The following is a 23372-nucleotide window of genomic DNA, read 5'->3' on the forward strand; positions in this document are numbered from 1 at the left end:
ACGTATTAAGGCTTGAGAAATCATGGAAAACAGTATTGACAGAAAAATAATAAGAGAATTCCTTATTCTTTCCTGTTTCCTGTTCTTCTCCCCATATTAAAAATACCTTTCTTTATTAAAATGAATATTTTTTTTTGGACTCTATCACCAATTAAGGTGATAGAGTCCTCTATGATAGATTAAAAATTTGGAAAATTTCTTGTCACGTGTTGTGACTCTTGCAACTTTTTTTTACCTCTAATTAGCAAATAATTTGTTACGTATGTACATATATGTTATTTTGTTAACTACGTCGTTGGCGCGTAGCATTTGATGGATTAAATTATGCAATCAAAAGATTTTAACTGATAACTTTAGTAAAGATATTTCATTTGTCACTGTATTTGCTGACTGTTTCAAGTTATCTAAAAAAATTTGACAAGTTAATATTAACTTTATCGTTCTCAGATCAGACGGATTTCAAAGAAATGCTCTGAGTTAAGATATCTATGCTACTGGTGTTTGTACCGTTGTTTTTGATGAATTAATTTTATACGCAACTATATAATATATACTACATAATTGGGTTAAAAACTCTAATACTTCGGTTCCTCTTGCCGATATTGATGCTAAAGCAAAAGTATTTATTGACTGCCGTAGCGTTGTTGAAAAAGCATTCAAGTAAATGTCGCTTGTAGTTCAAAATTAGATCTTAATTCATGAACTAATATATTTTTTATATTAATAACTTTATTTGTACTTCTTCACTACATTAACAGCATCATAAAGGTTCATTCGTTTCCGCAATTTAGATTCAAATCAAAGATATCTAAATTATTAGTTTTACTTATTGTTATATAGATTTGTGTTCTCAGAAATTTTGCATATCAGATAAGAATATGACAAAAAGCCTCGTGTAGATTTTTTACGAACAAAACATTTTCAGAATCAAAGCAAATCATATTTGCGTTTCAAACAAAGAGATTTAAATATAATACTAGTTATATTTGTTTATGTTAAATATCTTTGGTTTCAAATTTCACCTCGAGCGATAGTCACGTGCGAATTTCGCATTATCATTGATCATGAATTTATTTTGTACTTTTAAATATAGGCTAAATAGAAATATGAAAAACCTAACCATATTGCGGAAAAGTGATGCAATAAAGACGCCGATTGAAGCGCCTCCAGACCAAAACAGTACTGGTCAGGTTATAAGATGGTTTTTGATAACTTTTGATGCATGATGATGATAACTTTACATATTATAAAAAAAAATTAGCAATTCACTCGAGATACGTTCAGATTGTAACAGTATGAAACAAATAAACTAGGAAATGGTTACTTCTTACTAATAACTACTATAAATGAGAAAGTTTAGATGGATGGATATTTGTTAGAGTTTGTATTTTAAACGGCTGAACGGATATCAATGAAATTTTGTATAGGTTTAGAGGATAGTCTGAAAGAACACATAGGCTACTCACTTTTGTTTTTTTAAATTCCGCGCGGACGGAGTCGCGGGCGATAGCTAGTTAAAGCTATAAATAAGTCGGATAGATATGTCTGAATTTACCTATAAATGAGCTTTTTTATGTTTTAAAGTTTTTCTTAATTCTTCTTCTTTTGTAATCGCCATTCTTCTGAAATCTTTTTGGAATCAACAAGCAATATTTTAGTAGCGTTATAACATGGTTGTCTATGGGTTAAGTTTGGATAATTTGATAAAGTTAAATTATAGTGTTCGTCGTAACATTATAGTATATTTCATCAGAGTCATTCATCGGCAGGGTTCGTGTATGGGATTTTCAGTCGGCGCATGCGGGTTGGTGCGGGGCGGCCGCGGGTGGACGTTAGCGGGGCACGAGCGGAGCGGAAGGGGCGAAGCTCGAATATTTCAGGCGTTTAGTCGCTCTGGCAATTTAGTCTCGCTTGTGACATGAAAGGGCGCTATCCTTTACACGCATCGCGGTGCTTTGAGAAATGCATCACCATGAACAGCCGCAAGGGAACGCGTGCAACGGTATGTATTACTTATTAATCCTCTTTCCGTTATACATTACGTTGATTATCTTATTTCAGACATTTAATTTTACCATTGCGCAAAAAAATCAATGTGCAAATTGTGTAACTCATGTTCTCGTAGGAAAAACTGAATTTATACGAAGAATAATATTATATTAGAGTAACTTAGTTGCATTTAAATTAAGATAAATCATGTCTCTACATGTTTTTATTAAAACTACAAAACTAATTTATGCGTATAAAAAAGTAAAAATAGACATAAATCTTAAAATTTTATAATAAAATGTTTATACGTACGGTTTGAAATGAATCGCTAAAACTGAAGACAGTATAAAGGTAACCACTTCCTATATTTTAATGTAAGACTTCTTCATAAGCTAATTTACTATTAAATTGTCACACATTAGGTGCTATACGTCTTAAAAAACATATCTAACTAAAATTTGAAACACTAAGATTTGTGTCGAAAATATTGTATTTCCTAGGGTAACTTTGATTTGTAAATTAGTCAGACTGGAGTAAACATTCTTCTTTTAAAATAAACCAACCGTTAAATACAATTCGATTGAAAAATTGTCACCGTAGCCTTGACTTTCGTGTGGAGTTTCCACTACTATAACTGTATTTCCACTATCCTACCAATATTTTTTTCAAACAGAATATATGAATGTATCTGCAGTTTGAACTTGTTGATACATTTAACAAATTAACCTTGACTTTTTTGTTACTACTATGTATATACTCCATTTGCATTATAATAAATAACTTCATTTGGAAAAAAAATCTCATCATCCAGTATGTGTACTGTTATTTAACGAACCTCATATCTAATAATCCTTAATTAATTGGACTACAATTACAATACTTATATGGATGCAATACTAGCTTTTGCTCATGACTTCGTACTCGTTAAAAAAAACTTAGCAAGCCTATGCTCTATTCTAAACAATAGTTTTCTCTGTGCCAAAGGAGATTGACGTTTAAGTGTGGAATTTAGTTTCATATTGTACCTTGATGAAATTTGACTCGATTTCTACGGTTTTAAGTTTTCATCTACAAAAATACATTTAAACAATAAATAAGTAGTTAAAGAAGTTTAAAAATTAGGTTTATTTTTATAGACCGTAACATGGTACATAACGTTTATTGAGGATTTGATCGTTACACATAGATACCTATTTTTGTGTTTGTACTTAGATATTTAAAATAAAAGAAAATCAATAAATATACAGTTGTTAGTTTGTTACAAAAGAAACCACAAATAGTTTCATATTTATGATATTAAAGTATATGTAGTTAAGAGATTACTTGACAGAAACTCAGTCTGCTTAAATAGTAATAACATTTAAATTCCTTTTTTTCTTCAATTATCCAATTGAAAAAGTAGATGGTACTTGTAAGACAAGATTTAATTTGTAATTGCATAATAAATGTATACAGATAATATAACCTGTTATCTATAGCTCAATAATGATATCGTAGGTCGGTGTTCACAAAACGAATTTAATGTATCTGCCGTACAGATAATGTAATCTTTATTGAAGCTTAGCAATTAATCAGGACATTGGTCAATAAGTATTTACCAAGATAAATATCTAAAGGCGAACAATTCGTAAACCTTTTAAAGGAAATTGCGCTAACGGAGGAACTTGAAAAGTGTTTCCCATTGGACCGATCAAAACATACCAATAGGTTACTACTAGTATACATATAATCTGCTGCAGTTAATTAAACATGTATCGCTTTTTGTCTAGGTTTTACAGACGATTTCATTTTTACTTAAGTAATTACAATTCTTTCAGTTGATTTTTCAAACCTATGATGATTCACGTTTTGAAACAATCTTTTTAAGGTCTTTTACGATTGCAAATGGGAGCCGGAGTCTATGCGATTAGTTTTTATAACATGGCATTTGTTACAGTCAACATTCAGGAGTATAATAGGAAACGAAATCAAAATTTGAATAAAATATTTGTGTTCCTTCGTTTTCGTTTGTTTTGCATTCCTGTTAACTTCCGGCTCGCTTTCGAGGCTGTGTGCTACATAACGACTACCAAAAAATCTATTAAACAAGTCGGTCATAAATAAGACAGTTTTCAAGAAAATCCTTTTGTGTCGTATCAATTGGTATCAAGGTAAAGTTCGATATTTTTATACTTTTACCAACTTTTACTAACGTATTGATAAGATAGTGTTATCGACAAAACGCTTCCATGGCACTTCCAGTTGCCAATATATATCTATTTATACTAAATTAATAAAGAGGAAAGATTTGCAGTTTTGTATGCATTGAAATAACCCAAAAACTACTAATACTATGGGGCCGGTTTTAAAAATTCTTTCACCGTTAGAGAGGTAATTTATCTATGAGTAACATATGCTATGTTTTATTATTCTTTAGTTTCACGCGGACGAAGTCACGAGTAACAGCTAGTTATTTTCTGTTATTTTTATCTTTGTATCTCATAGTAGTTTCTTTACCGCAGCCTATTTCGATAAAGTCAACTACACACCTTTAGTTTTAATTGCACAGTTCTACCTGAACAATCGGTATTGTGTGTAGTTAACTTAACTTTGTGGAATTTGCTTGCACACTTGTATAGAAAGCTCATAGAAAACTGAATTATATAATTCATGTTTCATCTGTTAATATATTATAAATCCAAAACCCTTTCAACTTTAAAAGCATTCGGCTTATTAAGGTTGAATAAATAAGGGTTGAATTTTACTTTATTAAAATAGTATTACATGGTACTAATTAACTGTACATTTATTTCAACAGAATTTGTTATTATTAGAGAATTCTATTGTAGACTAATTTTTTATATTACCTTAAACGAAGGTTTATTGTTGATGATATTTCGATATTAAAAATGTTAAAACTATTTCAGAGCTGACAATCGAGTATTTAAAAGACGTCAATTACACTTTAAATACTCCGCGTAAGTACTTTAAATAAAGTGGTTAATAAGTAGCATCGTCCCAGTGATAGACATTAATTGTCATAGTTTGAGAGAATGACTTCGTATACAACTTCATCTCAATTTAAATGTTCCATATAATCTCTGATGTCTTAAATTTAAGTCTAATATTTGTACATCCTTCGTATAAATTCAGCAAAAGTCTTTTAAAAGAAACATACTAAACTATTTGGATGGTTCCAGTTAGACCGTCTGTCAATCAGTTGGCCTACCGGGAAACACTCCAATTTTTAATATTTTCGTAATAACTAAATATCGTATTTGTGAGAAAATTAAGATAAAATCAAGTAAATTTGTAAGATATCTATAACAAATAGGAGTAAAGTGAATATTGTCTTTACAGAATTTGTAATTATTTTGTAGTTAATTTGTGCTGATTGGAACAAAGTCCTAGCATTGTGCAAATCTGTGCAAAATAGTAGTGTGCAAATCACTGAGCAATAACTTTATTAGTATATAGAGATGTTTAAACTGATTTATCTCTAAAGCATAAAAACTGATATAGCATAGGTTCAAGGGAAATGACAGCATTAAGATGTGCTTGAATTGAGAGCTCTGTTCTACAGTCTCTGACTGCCGATGTCATTGAACCAATCAGTGACGAATGCCTTCATTTTTATGTTTATGTCTACGGTTGGTTATATCGATACGAGATTTTTTTAACCGAATTCAAAAAGGAGAAGATTCCCAATTCATCTGAATGTTTTTTAAATGCTGTGATTAATGAAATAATACGAGGAATTAGTTGAACGAAACTCCTACTAAAAATCTCTATCATTGAATTGAATAGTTGTTTTTAAAGGTTAGGTTCGTAATGTCCCGTATATTGGTCATGTAGGTATGTTATGTCTTTGGATTGAAGTAGTTTAAACATTTGAATATTGGGACACGATCGTTTGTCACGTCTCGTTTGAATGCCCCATATTCTCTTTGAATGTCCCGTATTCTGCAAATCGGTTGTATATTTATATCGGTTATTGACGATATTTTGAATACACTCCGAAACAATAATAAGCTATAAAATAATTTCTACCAAATAAGTTATTTTTATTTTCGAAAAGAAAGGTATTTTACGTGCGAAGCATTATTGCAAGTCGTTTTTGCACGATTTAAAACATGTTGTTTATTCACTTTACGTTTGTAATGATGATAGTCATTTAAAATGTAACTCTATAACACGTCGAATACAAAATGGCGGTGGCATTACCGACGACGCTTCGTTGCAGACTAAGCCAAAACAATACCTTGTTTAGAGTTTCCTGAGATAAGAACCACAAATCGATTGAGACATTCCATACGTCTGAACTTCAACTTATGGAGTGCAATTCAATTTACATTTTAAAGATGATTTATATTATCTATCAGTGGTAGAGCCCGCTTTAACATCGTCGCACGAACGGGCCGGCTCGCCTGGTGTAATACCACGACCACACAGAAAACAGGCGTGAAGTGGAAGTTAATTCCGCGTTTCGTCTGATGAGTGTGGTGCCGGAAGCCTCATTTTAGTCCCTTTTCCTTTCCACTCTTTTCTTAAGGAACGTATGGAAAGGAAAAGTGGATTTCACGGTAGTGGAGATGCATATGAAGGGGAAATGTTCTCTTATGTGCGTCTCCTCCTCCGTCAATGAAGGGTAGGCAACGTATCTGCAATTGCGGATGTTTATGGGCAGCGGTTGCTTTCCACTTCGGTGGATACAGGTGGCCGCTTGCTCGTTTGCCACCTTATATTATAAAAAAAAAATTGAAGTATTTGCTATATTACACTAATACATATATCGAAACTGAAGCAGTAAAAGTGGTTTACAAATTAAACGAGTACTAAATAATTTCACTTGTGTATCTATTTATTAAAATGGTATTGGTTACTATTTGATGACAAATTTATTTATAATTCTCGCTTATGCAATTTTTTTCACCTTTCGTCGTATTATCAACGTATTACATGTATGAAAGCGAAATTGCGATAACACTCAAAATTCAATACTAAGTGCTAAACTAATAAACGTAATCTATAAACAGTTCTTTGGATAATCTTTCAAAGCATACAATCAATTAGGTCACTGAAAGAACCACGTTTCTTCAAGTACAGTAGTTAAAATTGAGGCATACGTGTATGTATGCAGAAGGGTGTCAATTCGAATTCTGAGAGCGAGTAAGGTTTAAGTCAAGGTGCGTACAGGACGCAGGCGAGGACGAGGGTGTTTAAATGAATCAACTCTCAAAAAGAAATGTCTTTTCCCTAGATCGCATGGTACCTTTCGAAGATTCCTCTCCGATACCAAAAAGGGTAGAGAAGCAAAGAAATCCGTTTTTAAATTAATATTTAAACTATTTATATACGTAGTATTAAATTCCGTTATGATGCAGTCAGTCGAAAAATTTTATAAATGCGAAAGTTTAAATGGATGGACGTTTGTAAAAAGGTAACTCTAAAACGGCCAAATCTGGATGAAATTTGGCATAGATAGTCTGGAATATCGTATGGGAAAAAGCTAGTTGTTAACTAAAAGGAAGAATTATTCTGTGCAAAATCCACCAGCAGAACATTATCTGTGAACATCCTTTGTTTCGGATTTCTCTTACATTTTAAATTTCGTTCTAACAAATCTTATTATTTAGGCTAAATCAAGAGCATTTCGTAAGATCCATAAATAGATTTCATGTCTAAGTATTCTGCAGTACTTAAAATCGTAATATCGGCAATAAAAGCATTGTCATAAAGTGAGTCACATCGGTGTACTTCATAGCGTTAAAGTCCTTTAAGGGTAATAGAGATTAGATATGATCGTTCTTTGACTATAGTGAAATGGACTGAGATAAATATCACAATTGGACATATCCATATACCTGACACGTAATAGAAACGTCTTTGCAAACCAATACTGACATAAAAAATTACAGAAACAAAACGAACTCACAAGCAAGCGAGTTCGAAATGATTCTTCATGTCTTGGTTCGTTAACTTATCGTACGAATGATTGTCTGTTTTGTTTTTGACAGAGGGTGTAGAGCGCTTGTCAGGTCCAGTCTGTTAAAAGTCAAAGTGTAGAGTTAATAATGCGTAAGTTTTCAACGGTAAACGGTTTTTCAATTACAACATATCTCAATATTTTTAAAATTTATCAACTGCTAATTACTGGTGACCATGAATTGTATATCAAATAATCCTTATAACTTCTACATGTCTCTATCCTCGTAGAGGCATCAATAACTTTATACTTTTAATAATTATAATGCCCCTTGAATTGATAATATTTCTGTAACATTGTAATTATTTAATAAGGATTTCTTAAACTTTTTATACCAAATGATTTCGGGGAATTGTTCCACGACCTTAATATGTGTTAAACTCCGACCAAAACAAGCACGAAATCGGAACAAAAAGACTGACAGCATTACTATCGTGGAAGCATTGTATGGAGTATGAACTAACAAAATGTAACGCTTCAAGGTCACTACTAGGGCTGTCAATAAATGTAGATTCGAATACTCGCGACTAAAAAACGAACGACTTGTCACTTGACTCGTTGGAGCACGAAGAAAATTCGTAGCCGAATATGAGGTAGCAGCCCTAGTGACTAGTGATAAGGAATTAAAGTACTGTAGAATTTCATAGTACTTATATCTTTTATCCAAAGCTTGTCATTGTGTAATTTCTACTGACGTAATTGTGTTCAGATTGCCTGACCATAGTATAATAGTTTATGGGCGTGGGTTACGTTAGAACATTTTTTGTACAATTTTTTTCTACTTGGTCGTGCTCTATACCATAAAAAAGGGCAATTAAAAATAAATTAACCAATTAAAATTACCCCGATAAATACAATACCAATATACAGTGATAATTATTAATGAGGCGTTATTTAATTAATTAAAAAATATATATTGGTGTCTGTTAAACAGAAATTAAACTTTTATCAATGAAAATGTCAAAGAGTCACCCACTCCAGTGCTCCTAGTTGTGACGCATGCGTGAAAATTATTGATTTGTTAGAAGATGGCCTTAACTGGATGTGAGACGGGGAGGAAACCTTCGAATTACTTCGCCTCTTTGCCAAGGTGACCTTGGATAACTTCGTAATTGAAAGAAAATGGCAGCCTAATTGTTCTTCCGTTTACTGGCATCACTGTGTTAATTGGTACTGAGGTATAGTGCTATGCCGATAAATAGGAAAACTCATCTGGAACCAAATTAATATCCAATTCGATGTAAAATGTGTTAAATACGTGTCCTTGATTTTCTCTTATACTAGCCATTGTTCCCTCTAACGCAACAATTATTTCGGAATATCAACATTTGCCATCGCGATATTGAAAAAAATATTTTTATGTTTGTCCCTTTATCACTCGTGTGTTTTCATTGAATGTTTTTTTTAATAAATCTCTATAATTTATTGCAACGCCTTTAGTATACACAACGCCTATTTTACCGGTCACGGGACTTCGGTAATTAAACGGACAGTTTCGGAACATCTGACGACTGCGTCTAATTATACACTCCGTATCTTTAAAATATACTCTAGGTGTGTACGAACATTTCACTGGATTATCTTCCCACAGGTCAATTTTTTTTTATAACATAAGGTGGCAAACGAGCAAGCGGCCAGCCACTAGATTCCGCCAAAATGGCGAGGCGACCGCTGCCCATAGACATCCACAATTGCAGATGCGTTGCCTACCCTTATACGACGGAGGAGGAGACGCACATAAAGAGGATGTTTCCCTTTTCTATGCATCTCCTCCACCGTCAAATCCACATCCCCTTTCCAACCTCTCCTTATAAGAAAAGGATGGTAAAGAGAAAGGGACTTAATTAGGCCGCAGGCACCACACTCATCAGACGAAACACGGAATTGCTTCCATTTCACGCCTGTCTTCTGTGTGGTCGTGGTATTACACCGGGCGTGCCGGCCCATTCGTGCTAAGAAGTTAAAGCGGGCACTACCACTGTTGAATTATATAAAATGTTTTAAGGAACTATATGTATTTCAATATATTTCTATGGTATAGCTAAACGTCATCATCATCATCATCATCATCATCATGGTACACCTAAATACATTGTTCACCATATCTATTTATTTTTATTACATAAGAGCGGGCACCTTGTCTAAACTATCGTACAACTGTGGTGCGATTGTCGATTGTTTCACAGCCTATTCAACGGTTTAATTGCACAACTAAAAATGGACTAGTTAGTTTGCGCACCTCTATAAAGCTCAAAACGGGACTAAACCGTTGTGCGATAGTTTAATTTCAGGTGTTCGCACACTCTAAGTATACAACAGATATTATGTTTTATAAATGCCGATGTTCGTAAGGCGTATTGGTCAAGAGTTGCTTTGGGTGTAATGCATTTAATTATTTTATTTGTAGTTATATTAAATTTTACACATTTCAAGTACTGCGGCACTCGGTTACTTAATGGATAAGCTGTACCTTAGTGTAGGTTTTTCATACTAATGATTAAAGGACACCTTAGATTATCACATAATCACTCTGCGTGCAGCTAAATCTAGAATCAGTAAGAGTATTGCATCTGAAACGTATTAGAATAGAACAATTGCAAAAATGTTAACAGAGCAATCCATTGTACTGCGTATGTAAGTGTGAAATAAAACGTTTTTAACAAAAATTTTAGGCACGCTTTGATTACAATGAAATTGTTTTTGTATTTCATCAAATAAATTTCTTCGTATTGTGCTCTTCAATTACTTGGGTGAAAACCCTACGCGAACTGCAAAGGTCATCTGAAGGACGCAGAGGACATTCGTAGAAGCCGTGTAGTCTCTGAAATTATTTCAGGGCCATTGACCCTTTGATAGTCTCTTATTTGAAATCGTAGTCGTTCTCGTTTAGAAATGTAACAAGATTTTCAGACGGAAAATCTACTGAAATTCTCAAATTAATTAAAAAGTTGACTCAATACTGCAAACATACATAACAATAACTGAGAATATAGGTCAAATAATGACGCCTCGATTAAAAAGAAATCACGCTGCATTTATCCAACATTGTTCATTTGCGATGTGATTGATGGCATTGTGCTGACAATGTGAATTAAATGTATGTGTTACTGCAAAATTAATATTATATGTATTAATATAATTTTATATGTATAGCTCGGTTTTTTGAACAAACTTAACTCAATCAATTCTTTTAAATTTAAAACAATGATTTTTTATTATTTATAACTACGATGGCATTGTGTTGACATTTAGATCTTGGTAACTCTCCCCGTGGGTGTTGTGAACAGTAAAATGTCAATATAATGAATTCCTTGTTGAGCGCTCTAAGGAACTCTTCAACATGAAAATAAGTCTAACTATCGTAGTTTATCTTTTAACTGTTTGCATGGTTAGTCGATAAAATCAATCAAGCGTTGTTTCATAATTTTAAATTAAAAATATTCTGCGCCTTAAGTAACTTGAGATTTTAGCGACAAATATCATTTAAGTGACTGCAAATGTTTTTTGAACGAAATATTCACAATAATAATGGCATACATTTTCGCTAAAATGAATATAAGTTCATCAAACACATTTTTTATGAACATTTGAACATCATTCGAGACTGATTTGTGAAGCCAAATTAATTTAGTCCAACAGACATGTCGAGAATCGTAATTGGTACTGGACGGCTCATTACGAACGAACAGTGTGTACAAATATACGACGTCAAACTTAAATACCAACAATCGTACGATCGAAAAAGAGTTTATCGATAGTAAATAAGATTCAAATTAGAATGAGAGTGACTTTATGTCTCGATTGAAACGTTGTTGTGTAATAATAACGCCGCCGGAGCGGCAGCGGCGTGCGTTCGCCGATTGATATAAGTGCCAAACAATTGCTACGTATCGGCGCGGGCGCGGGTCACGTTACTGCACGCGTTTCAGCTAAAATTAAATAACCTTCTTGTTTGAAATCAAATTTCATTCTATCGACAATTTTATTGCATCCTAGCTTCATCTGTCGTAAAGATCGTAACGGAAGAAGGCACGTAGGCAGGCCCGCTTCAAATCTGTGCCCAAAAGATGCGGGTGCCAAGTCCTATCTCTTTAAAGTCAAAACATACTTAACAATTTAAAGCTGTCTAATAAAATAGTCTGATTATGGGTAAAAGATCTAATTGAGGAAAATGTAATTCGAACATAAAGGCGAAATTAAGATTTTGTAATATTTTGATAATATGATTTATAAACACAAGTTTTTCCTGTAACGCCATTTAAGCAATGCATCAATTATGAGTGCAGGGAAAATCCGAAAGAAATCCAATATTCTATCAAAGACTTACTACGAACCAAATGCGTTTAAGGAAATATTTAAACAAATAATTCGTGTCCATTGACATGTAATGCCTGACTGTTGATATGTAATACGTTTTTACTATAATTTACAGACGCACAGACGATAATTTACTTATGTTAAAAATAATGAAACACGATTTTTTGCTGCAAATTTTAAAATAAAAATACCTACAAACAAATAATTGCGACTCTAGATAGATTCTTACTCTTAGAAACCTATGAATTAAAAATTCGCATTAAATAGTCCTTTTATTGGACATGTCTTACTATGATACGGTTTTACTTTCCCTTAATAGATGAGTATGGTATGCATTAGGAGTTACCACAGTATATTTTACCTCCACAAACTACATACAATGCACATAATCATACGTCATGAAAAGTTCGCGCGATAAACGCATTGCTAAATTTGATAATCTCTATGCGCTAAGTGGTTGCGAGTAAATTATGAAAGCTCAGGTGTTGAATCCACTCGCTCCCATTGATCGGTGGGCGGGCGGCGAGCGGCGCGAGGGCGGGCGGCGCCCACGTGCTCGCTGCCGTCGCGTCGCGCCGCGCCGGGAATAGTCTGTCCCGCGACACAGCCGCGACAACTGTTACGTCCCTTGTGTTACTCCCGACTTAACCTGGAATAAAGTGCTCCTAAAGTTTAAGTTAAATTTAGTTAAGTTAGTGAAATAAAATAAATATATATTTTTATTTGTGTAATTAAAATATAGAATCAAATATATAGTACTAATGTATAGTATACTTTAAATGAACATTTTAATTTATTGAAAGTGAAAACAGCCGTAAGAAATTTTATACTAAACAAATATCGTGAAAAGTGCTGCCGTCAAACATTTTGGTTGTAACAAAGGTGAATGTGTCAGTTTGCGACGGTGCGTTGTGTTGTACGCTAGATTCGTTGCATTTGTAAGGATCACATCGGAGCTCGGCCGCTGCGAGCTCGGCCGCCGCGAAACTCGATATTTATTTAGAGTGGGGCGAATAGTTGGCTCGCTGGGCCCAGCGCCGGCGCCACTGCGGCGGCAGCGGGTGTGCGCGCGCGCAGGCTATGCGCGACAGACTCACCGCGCTGCTGCGAGGGTCGCGGCGACGCGGTGCTGACTCTGCCAACACGGACAAGCTGCATAATGACACTTACGCGCCCGTCCTCGTGTTCTCTGACCAAGGTATATACCGGTGGTATCTCTGCAAGCAACTGATAAACGTATCAAATGGAAACTCAGTATCAACCTGTCAAGAAGTGCAGTAGCTTCCTTAGATAAAGCAACGTTCTTGAGCTGCCATCAAGAGCTGTAGAAGTAACAGCAATTGTTGTTGTTGTAGAAGTGACCTACACCTATCCGCCTATATGCATATATCCATATCGTCTTATGAGCTTCCGGCCTAATCACTATTCTGTTACTCACTGGAAGATGATCTAAGACATGTTTAAAATGGGAAGATAATGAAAAATTCATTCTATTATTTCCAAGAACTCTGTTTATAATACAATGTGTAATAAAGTACAATTCTAATGTTACTTTTTGTCGCACCTAAACAATGGCACAGTCTGTGGTCGGGCGTTTATAGTCCTTGGATTCAAATACTAACGCGAAAAATAAACTCAATTTATTATTGTAGTTTAAAAGAAAGACGACATAAAGGTTGTTGATCTGGAATGTTTTCTTTTCACGAATTAACGTTTCGGGTAACTTTGATTTTCACGAAACTTACCATTTTTTAGTGAATAAATTGAGAATTAAATAGGAACTGTTTTTTCAAAATGCTAACTTCATTACTGAAACTAAAATAAAACTAAGTAAACTATAATATTCTACAAAAACAACTGAATTTGCATCCTTAAATTGCATTTCGAAATGCGTACAATTAATTAACTGGCAGTTACAATGTCCGCTGGCAACATTGGATGATATCCAGATGTCTAGAGCGCCCTTAATTAATCTTTCTTATTTTTCACAACACGGCTGACATGATTTACAAAGAGATAAATGACAATTGATAGATTAAACGGCACTTAAAACATATTAATCGAGAATATCTACAAACTCTAACACTCGTGGTCGAATTTAATAAAATAATAAGTAAGTAATAAGTTTATAGACTATAGATCAATTTTGCGAGAATACCAAATTAGTTGGAAGTTTAGAAACGGAGATTATGCTAAAAAATGTGTACGTGACCGAGATGTGCTGTTCAATGAATAAAAAAGCAGCAACCCAAAAGTGATTCACGATTTAAGTACGATTGTAATTACATAAGTAAATATGTAAATACACAAAAGTTAATAAATTATTACTATGGTTTTTTATTTCTTGTGCTAACTGTGTTTGTCAATAATTACATATTTGTTAGCACTATTGATTTGTGTAACAATTCCTATTATTTATTATGTAAAGCAATAAAACATAGCGTGGGTTATTACGATGTGTTCACGTGAGGGACGCCTTGCTGCGTCATTCGGACTGTAAATCTTAAACATATCTGCCAACAATTTTTAAACATTTTACAACGGTGCATGCAAGTTGATTTATCACGTTGTTGCTTTTATAGAAAACATCGAAAAATAACACTAGAGATTTTAGAAGAATACTCACATCAACAATTGACGTAAATTTCTGGAGTTTAAAGTTAAAAATGTCATTCAGGTCACGCTCGACTAAAGGGGCACGAAGCCTACCAAAATTAAAGCAAATAGGCTGAAGTATCGACTAGACTCAATCCCGCTAGCACAGATTAACAATGCAATATAAATATTATAAAAAAACGTACAAGTAGTTTCACAACGCAATTTTGTCAACACTTAAGTTTAAAATTCGAATTCGAATTCGTATGAAATTTGAATATGTAAAGAAAAAAAAAGAAAAGAAGGTTTCCTTAAACCAAATTGATCTCACATTTTAAAACGCAGTCAAAACAGCGTAGTTTGTAACTGAATCCCAAATGTTTGACCAATACGTCCAACAATGTTGAACCAAGAATATACCAAGGTGGTGTACGTGATCGTAGGCAGGCGTTGTTTTGATTACGTCGCATCCGGCGGTTTCAGGTGACATCACAGCTTCGTATATGACTCGTACATTGTAACATGAAACTTGTAACTGCGCTTGCATATTTCACGGTAATTAATTTACTATGCGCTTGGTAAATAGCAAATCAAATGATATTACTGACGTACTCAGAAAGATTAATCGGTTACTAAGAGAGACTTTAAATGCTGTGTTAGACATTTTTTTGAAAACGGTGTCAGCCAGGTAGACAAGTTTAACAAGATGAATAAGAAACAAAAATCTTAGGAAGGCGCAATTCCACATTGATTCAATGGTAATTTTTACTTTGATAAAAATATATTCATTCTATAGTTATTTTTTGGCAATCAAAAATCTTTCAGTTCTGTTGCACTGACCGATTAAAATTGTATCGTGGCTTATGTTTAGATTCCGTCGCTCGCTCAATGTCGATGTATCTATTTTTCGCTACAAAATACTTTTTTTTGCGTAACAATTTTTCCGCGTAGTAGAGGACTTGATAGAATTCTATATTACGCAGTTATCTGTATTTTTAAAAGATTTCTAGACTCATTTCATCTTAATCTTATATTCAGTGTGATAGGGTAAATTATGCACTTCGATGTTCAAAAGTCTGCATTGTTCTTAGACATAATCTGCTAATACTTTAAAATAACCTTATAAGTAAGCATTCGTTTTATGCTCTGTTATAATTTAGTTAATTAAAATATTTTTTAGTAACAGAATGAAAAAATATTTAGTAAGTAATTCGACAGCTTTTTTGGCAGCCCTATACAATTAGATATTATTGGCATGGTATGCAAAGTACGCTATTAACGTCAGATATTACACTTCATAGAAGTACATCCATACGCCTTGTATTTGATCAATTTGAACTATAAAATTAATGAAGAAAATATTCCATTGGCGAATTAAACACCACGGTGTAGAAACAATGTAGCAACACCATGACGTCTAAATATGACTTCGGGGCTTTAGAAGTAGATTGAATAAGTATTTACTAAGCTAGTGCGTACTATCTTTCGACTACATCACTTAACATCAGGTGGAATCATGGCCAAACGTTGGTTTAATGAACATAAAACTGATATTTATTTGCTCCGGTTTAATTTTATAAAGCAATTGTGATAAAAATAGCAAAAGTTTCATCCGATCTTTCTACAAAATGAAATTAAAATGATATTCTCCCTACATATATTAGAGTAAAACATCAATTACTAATCAAATTGCAATTAATTCATCAAGGGCAGATTACAAACAAATTCGTGATGTAATAAAATATTTATCAAGAACGATAGTTGATGTTACTTCGCTGCACCGATCAATACATCGCTCTTCTTGTCATTTGTCCTTGTATCGATTTTACTACTTCAATTTATTCATAGATTTTTTGAAAACCAGCAATTTAAACGTTAGTATCCACTAGATACGCTACGGCATACATGTACCTATTAGTCGTCGCGGAATGACTTCAACTTCACGCTAGTCTTCAGCATGATCTTGTATTGCATAGTAGGAGCCGGCTCTTTCGAACAGCAATTAATATTGCTCCACACTCTATCAATGTTTCAAGGCTCGTGGCCATCTTCTAACAAGTGTTGTTTTTAAGATCTTAAACGTCACAGCAATCGGAACTTTTTTTTTTTATTTCATCAGGAAAGATTTATATCTAAAACAATACGATTAGAATGTGTAAAACAGTCTATTTTTTTATTATAATGTCTTTAATTTAACAATAATTTTGTACCAATTGGTATTCAATTGTGCGCAGAATAAAACGATTTGGCACATATCGTGCATTTTATCTCCTACAACAATACCGTCACAATGTTTCAGTTTAATTTATTGCTATTAATCGCAATGTAAAAGAGAAAACATACAACTATCTTTTAAAATGTGAAAAAACAAAGTTTCAAATCTGTATGTAAAAACTACAGTTACATAAAAGAGGTGTTTGTCAACTAGTTGACAGTTGTTAGTCGTTGAACAACTGTCAACTAGTTGACAGTTGTTAGTCGTTGAACAACTAGTTAAATAGTTCCTCAATGTTACTGCATACGGCAGTTAAAACCAATCATCTAGAAAATTGGTGTATCTGTCTTCTAGTTAGCAAACTAACTGTAATTAGATGCACATGAGTGACCTTACACGGCCGACTGATATACAAAGCTTCACAGTTTCATAAACGTGTTGTCGTTTGAATTCTAACCATACATTATCAATGAAATTCGTATTCGTCTACTCTGTACAAAGATTTGGGTAGTATTAAAAGAGAAAAAATGTACATCTGCATCCAACTTTTTAAGGATTACCACACATTGCCTTTCTCATCATAACATAGCAAAGTCCTGCATGAAAATTCCATTTTTGTGAATCTTTCAAAGCTTCGGTCCAACTTCATAAACATTACCACTTATTTCTAGTCGTGTTTAGCAATAAGGTTGTATTGCAAGTAGTATAAAGTTCTGATTTGTCTGCAGGGAGCACACGCGAAAGCGGAGTGGTGTGGCGCGGCTGCTCCGGCGGCTGCGACGCCGAGGATGGAGCGGCGGGCGCGCTCACCGACGGGAACCTCAACCCAGGAGACAAGGTACGCTATAACAGCAAGCGACCCCTTGGTTTCACTAAAGAAGCTGACAGATCGCTGCCCATAGACATCATCAAAGAGTTGTCGATTTTATAATTATTTCGGAATAACATTTTATCATATTATTATTATTCTAGAATCTTGACAGAAACTTAAATTGCATCTTTTGAACGATTTAAATTGCGTCTTTTGAACGTAATTTTTAATTCCAGCTAAGCAGAGCATTTACTCAGGTGACATTTTTTCCCTTTTGCAACTGTAAGCAATTAATCTAGTTCAAGCAAACAAGATTGCATAGGTTTCTTACATCAGCAAAGTTTTAAATAATATTTATTATGATTAATACAGAAAAATTACAATACAATTTAACATGCAATTTTTGAAGATAAGTAAAATAAATGTATATTTTACAATGTTAGCGTAATCAGAATCAGTAAAGTTAACCTTAAAATGAAAATGAAAAGAACAAGGAACTTTTGTACAATCTTGTTAGGAGATAGTTAATTCGTTGTTCTTTTTTCATAAATATTAAGATAAGATCGTAGAAGCTTCTAGAACATACATTGGTGATCGAAGTAGCGTTGAACATATTACCGTTTAACAACCTCAAAACCAAAGTGTTGCTTGAATCTACTCGAAATTTTCTATTGTAAAGTCGTAAGCGATAGTTAAATAAAAAACTCCACAAAGACACTTACATCGTGATACTTGAAAGTAACAAGCACTCAGTTGTTTGTAGAACAGCCATCTAAGACAATAGATTAAAACTTAGAGCTTTTATAAGCTTTATGCTAAGTACTTAAGTACTCTTAACTTGAAATGTTTGCTAATGCTGGCGGTGTCGTTTACTTTATATCTTAGTTGTGTTCTTGAAAAGAGATGTTCTTTCTTGATGTCAAAATGTCTGTTGATTTTGTATTTTTTAATTTAAGTTCTACTAGTACTGCAATGAACCCTAGGTCATATACGAGGTTGTCTAGTTTAAATGTAAGTATTGTATAGAAGAAGAAGAAGAAGAAGAAGAAGAAGAAGAGATGTAATGTAAGATAAAAATGTAAGTTGTTGTAATGTTCAGTTGGAGGGGTCGGGCGCAGCTCCGGACGACCCTGTTCACCTCAAGAGACGGGTGGGACTCTTCAGTGGGGTGGCTCTAATCGTCGGCACCATGATAGGTAACTTCATAACATTTCCAACTTCATTATCCTGGCTTTTCGAAAAAAAAACAGTTATATTTCAAAGATGAGGATGAATGAAATGAATTAAATGATAGATATTTTTCACCTTGAATTGTTAAAGGCAGAATTTTTAGTAGTACATTTTTTTATTTTACTTGCAAAATTTGTAAATTAACACATCAGGTAATCCATCATTGATATTCAACAGTTAAAAAAAATCAACCAAACATGTCAGACGTGCCAAGTTTCGGCAAATCTCAATTTCTTTCTCATTGTAAATGGTAACGATAGAAAAAATATTGTTTAACATCCAGAGAACCTATTTATAAAGTTGTCCGTGGCGAAAATAGAAAGGCCATCGTATCTGAATCGCAAACTTACGTTATCGTCGGCGGTCAAAACGACCTGACGCCTTTCGTCGTACGTCGTCTATTTGGCTTTGGTTGTTCTAATTACGTAATGAAGCATATGATGTCCAAAATTACATTGTTACGGTCTAACGCTTCTTGTTAGTAACTTGTAGCTCTCATTTTCAAACATTTCTTGTTTAATTGTACTAAGAAAAAAGCATAAATATAATAAATGGAATATGAACTAACATAATGTTCTTATAGAAACAGGTAAATCTTCTGAGTTGTTATTAAAAGATATAAACCTCAGAAATGTTTTTCACGAATGTAAATCTGATATTATTCAGGATTTCACAAGGTTAGTTATATGAAAGACGCATGAACCACGTCATCTGTGTTGACGCCTATGGTAATTTATTACAAACACCCCGCGCCCAACACTACAACGCTAAAAACGGTAACACATTTTTGTTTGTGCTATTACTCTCTAGTTCAAATAACTATGTAATAAAATATTGCTTTGACACTTAATAAAAATCTTAATACCAAATTTAAGATTCATTGACTGATTTAGCTCAATTTATGTTGGGTTTGAAAATCTTCTCGTTTTTTTTTTATGTCAAACATTTATTTAACATTTTGTCATAAAATCACACATCATTATCTTGTAACTTAGTATAACATGCTTTTACAAAACAAAGAAAAAACTCTCGTGACTGCTGCATCATTTATTTATGTTTAACTTCACGAGACATTTTAAGTCTTTATTTACTTTTCGTGATAATTAATAGCCATAAATTGTTTAAACATTTAATCATAACATGCAAATGTAAATATTGACTCGGCATCTGTTAGCCGTGGGTGTGCAGACGTGATTAAAAAAAATTAAGATCATGTGCGAAGTCAGCCTTGACACAAAGTTTTTGTAACACAACATGCGGCGCTTTACAAGATTATTTGCGTCAAACAATTTATGTGCGTGAACATTTTTTATTAATATTTATAAAGTTTTATGAACTTAATTATTGATTCTATCTTAAAATTTAGTGAAAACTTCAATGCACGTAAAATGATATGAAAACGATTTGTTCCAGGCTCGGGAATTTTCGTCGCGCCCTCTGGGCTCCTAGAGTACACGGACTCAGTGGGCATTAGCTTTATCATATGGATGGCGTGCGGCCTGCTCTCGCTACTTGGTAAACAAACTATACTTAAAAGTCAATTTAAAATGTAATATATGAGTTAAATAGTGATAAGCCTAGTGCCGTTGGCGCACTTGAGTCGTAATCTACAGGTGGTTAATCCACGCGGATATGTTGAATTTCGTTTTTTATATCTTTTCTGACGTTCTTTTGGTGAAAAAATCAAATAGCAATGCAATCTGCATATATCTTCCAAATTCGAAAACTTATAGTCAACCAAGCCGCACTAGACCAGTATGGTTCATTGAGGTCAAACCGTCTATAACTTAGAGTAGACGCGTCCCTTGTACCCCTACAAGGTAGTATGAGCACAGGGCAATTAAATATTGATTAGTATAATTAATTAGTGATTCACTGGTGGTAGGTGCGCTCGCGTACGCGGAGTTGGGCACAATGAACACGTCGTCGGGCGCAGAATACGCCTACTTCATGGACGCCTTCGGGGGACCGCCCGCGTTCCTCTTCTCATGGGTAACTATTTATATTAGTAAACATCATTAAAACAACTTTATCAACACCGCATCTTTTTACAAAACAATTATGTATATTATTTTCATGAACGATCATTAGGTATCAACTCTGGTGCTGAAGCCGTCACAGATGGCTATAATCTGCCTGAGCTTCGCCAAGTACGCCGTGGAGCCGTTCGTAGCGGAATGCGAGCCGCCGAACGCCCTCGTCAAACTGGTCGCAGTTATTTGCATTGGTATGATTCTTTTACAATTCAACAAACGAGAGGTGTCGATGACGTATCTGTAATCTGTCTGGATTCCATCCTGATATGCATTTTAAGGGTCGACAATAATGAGTTCGGAAGGTTTCACATGTACTGTGTGCTGAAATTTAAACGATGTTTCATGTTGCAGTAATGATACTAGCAGTGAACTGCTACAGCGTGAACCTGGCCACCAATGTGCAGAACATCTTCACCGCGGCCAAGCTAGTGGCCGTCCTCATCATCGTATGCGGCGGCGCTTACAAACTCGGATTAGGTAATCATTTATATAAATTATATCGATCTCTTTGTACCCGAATCCTCAGTTTGTTATACATACATTACATGCTTAGAATGCATAAGTTTTAGCAGGTTTATAGAAGTTTTTAGAAATTCAATTTCTTAGCACATTATCTACATTATATCTATTTCTGACTCATTTTTGTCATAGGCCATTAGATCACCATGTTAATTTTATATACTTAGTTATAATTAAAATAAACAAATTGCATTAACTGACAATCATTAACATTGTTCATAAGGGTAGCCAGACTGGAAATCAAAATACTTACATATATTTGGGGAATCTGGCCACTCTGTTTATCATGATCACAACTAACACAACATTGAGTCACCACATTAGAGATCATGTTATCATAATGGGATGTAAATATATAGATAGCGATTGACAGCTGGTTGTGTCCGTATGGTGCAGGTAATACGCGACATTTACAGGAGCCCAACTTCGCCAGTAGCAAGGCGACTCTGGGCAACATCGCCATCGCTTTCTACAATGGCCTCTGGGCCTATGATGGATGGAACAACCTCAACTATGTCACAGAGGAAATTAAAAACCCATCCAAGTAAGTACGCCATATCTAATGACACTCCATCATATTAGTTTGTCTTCAGATCGCTATAGAGTGTAGATTCATTTCTGTAAAATGTAGCGACACTCAGTATTTTATAGAAATATATAACTTCAGCTAAGATGAACCTTTTCCAGCATAAGCCTTTTCGAGTTCTTGCCGAGCAAGTTGTTGTGTCCTACCTATATTGGCTGCAATATCATCAGCTACAAGTTAAAAATTGCTGCAAATGTGCAGCACTTTTAGGAAGGAACGCAGATGTTCAGTATAAGAGTGTATGTTGCAGGAACCTCCCCCTGAGCATAATAATCGGCATCCCGCTGGTGACGCTGTGCTACGCGCTGATGAACGTGTCGTACCTGGCCGTGATGTCGGTGAGCGAGATGACGAGCAGCGAGGCGGTAGCGGTGACGTTCGGCAACCGCGTGCTCGGCCCGCTCGCCTGGCTCATGCCCCTCGCCGTCACTATCTCCACCTTCGGCTCCGCCAACGGAACGCTCTTTGTAGCTGGAAGGTAACTTGCAACGTCAAATTAATTTGTACTTTAATTACTTCGACGGCAAAATTAACATACCAAAAATTTAAATACGTTCCCTGATTTTCTTTGATAAAACAGGCGATCACGTCTGGAACGATAGAGACAATTTGTTGTTATGTACAAATTAAACTATTTTTGTGGAACCATGTATGCGAGTAAAATATGTATATTTTTGCAGGCTGTGCTTCGCTGCGTCGCGCGAGGGCCACCTGCTGGACATTCTGTCCTACGTGCACGTGCGCCGCTTCACCCCCGCCCCCGGACTTATATTCCACGTAATTATTTATAACAACATTTACAAACGTTATCTAAATGTTTTTGGTATTGCAAGTTTTAAGCATTTACTTGGCATGGGATGTATACCAATTACATGTGAATAAATATTGTCAGTCGCTGATAGCGGTGGCGATGGTGCTGTACGGGACGATCGACTCGCTGATCGAGTTCTTCTCGTTCACGGCGTGGATCTTCTACGGCGGCGCCATGCTCGCCCTCATCGTGATGCGCTACACCAAGCCGCACGCGCCTAGACCTTACAAGGTACACGACACACTTACAGGACATACATGGAATAGAATCGCATCGTAAGTTCAGTTCTTAACATCTG

General features: G+C 34.7%; 1 protein-coding gene across 1 annotated transcript in view; it reads left to right on the plus strand.

Annotated features, from left to right (window-relative positions):
* Positions 1-1894: 1894 nt before the first annotated feature.
* Positions 1895-23372, plus strand: part of LOC106108073 (b(0,+)-type amino acid transporter 1-like) — a 23640-nt gene continuing 2162 nt past the window's right edge. Inside the window, exons 1-11 of the mRNA XM_013289152.1 lie at positions 1895-2002; positions 17810-17919; positions 18992-19088; positions 20536-20637; positions 21008-21114; positions 21214-21349; positions 21510-21635; positions 22074-22221; positions 22514-22741; positions 22944-23040; positions 23156-23305. Coding sequence (XP_013144606.1) covers positions 1963-2002; positions 17810-17919; positions 18992-19088; positions 20536-20637; positions 21008-21114; positions 21214-21349; positions 21510-21635; positions 22074-22221; positions 22514-22741; positions 22944-23040; positions 23156-23305 — 1341 coding nt within the window. The 5' untranslated portion in view covers positions 1895-1962. The remainder of the gene's footprint in view (positions 2003-17809; positions 17920-18991; positions 19089-20535; positions 20638-21007; positions 21115-21213; positions 21350-21509; positions 21636-22073; positions 22222-22513; positions 22742-22943; positions 23041-23155; positions 23306-23372) is intronic.

The sequence above is a fragment of the Papilio polytes genome, unplaced genomic scaffold, assembly GCF_000836215.1.
Source record: "Papilio polytes unplaced genomic scaffold, Ppol_1.0 DF821845.1, whole genome shotgun sequence".
NCBI classification, from domain to species: Eukaryota; Metazoa; Arthropoda; class Insecta; order Lepidoptera; family Papilionidae; genus Papilio; species Papilio polytes.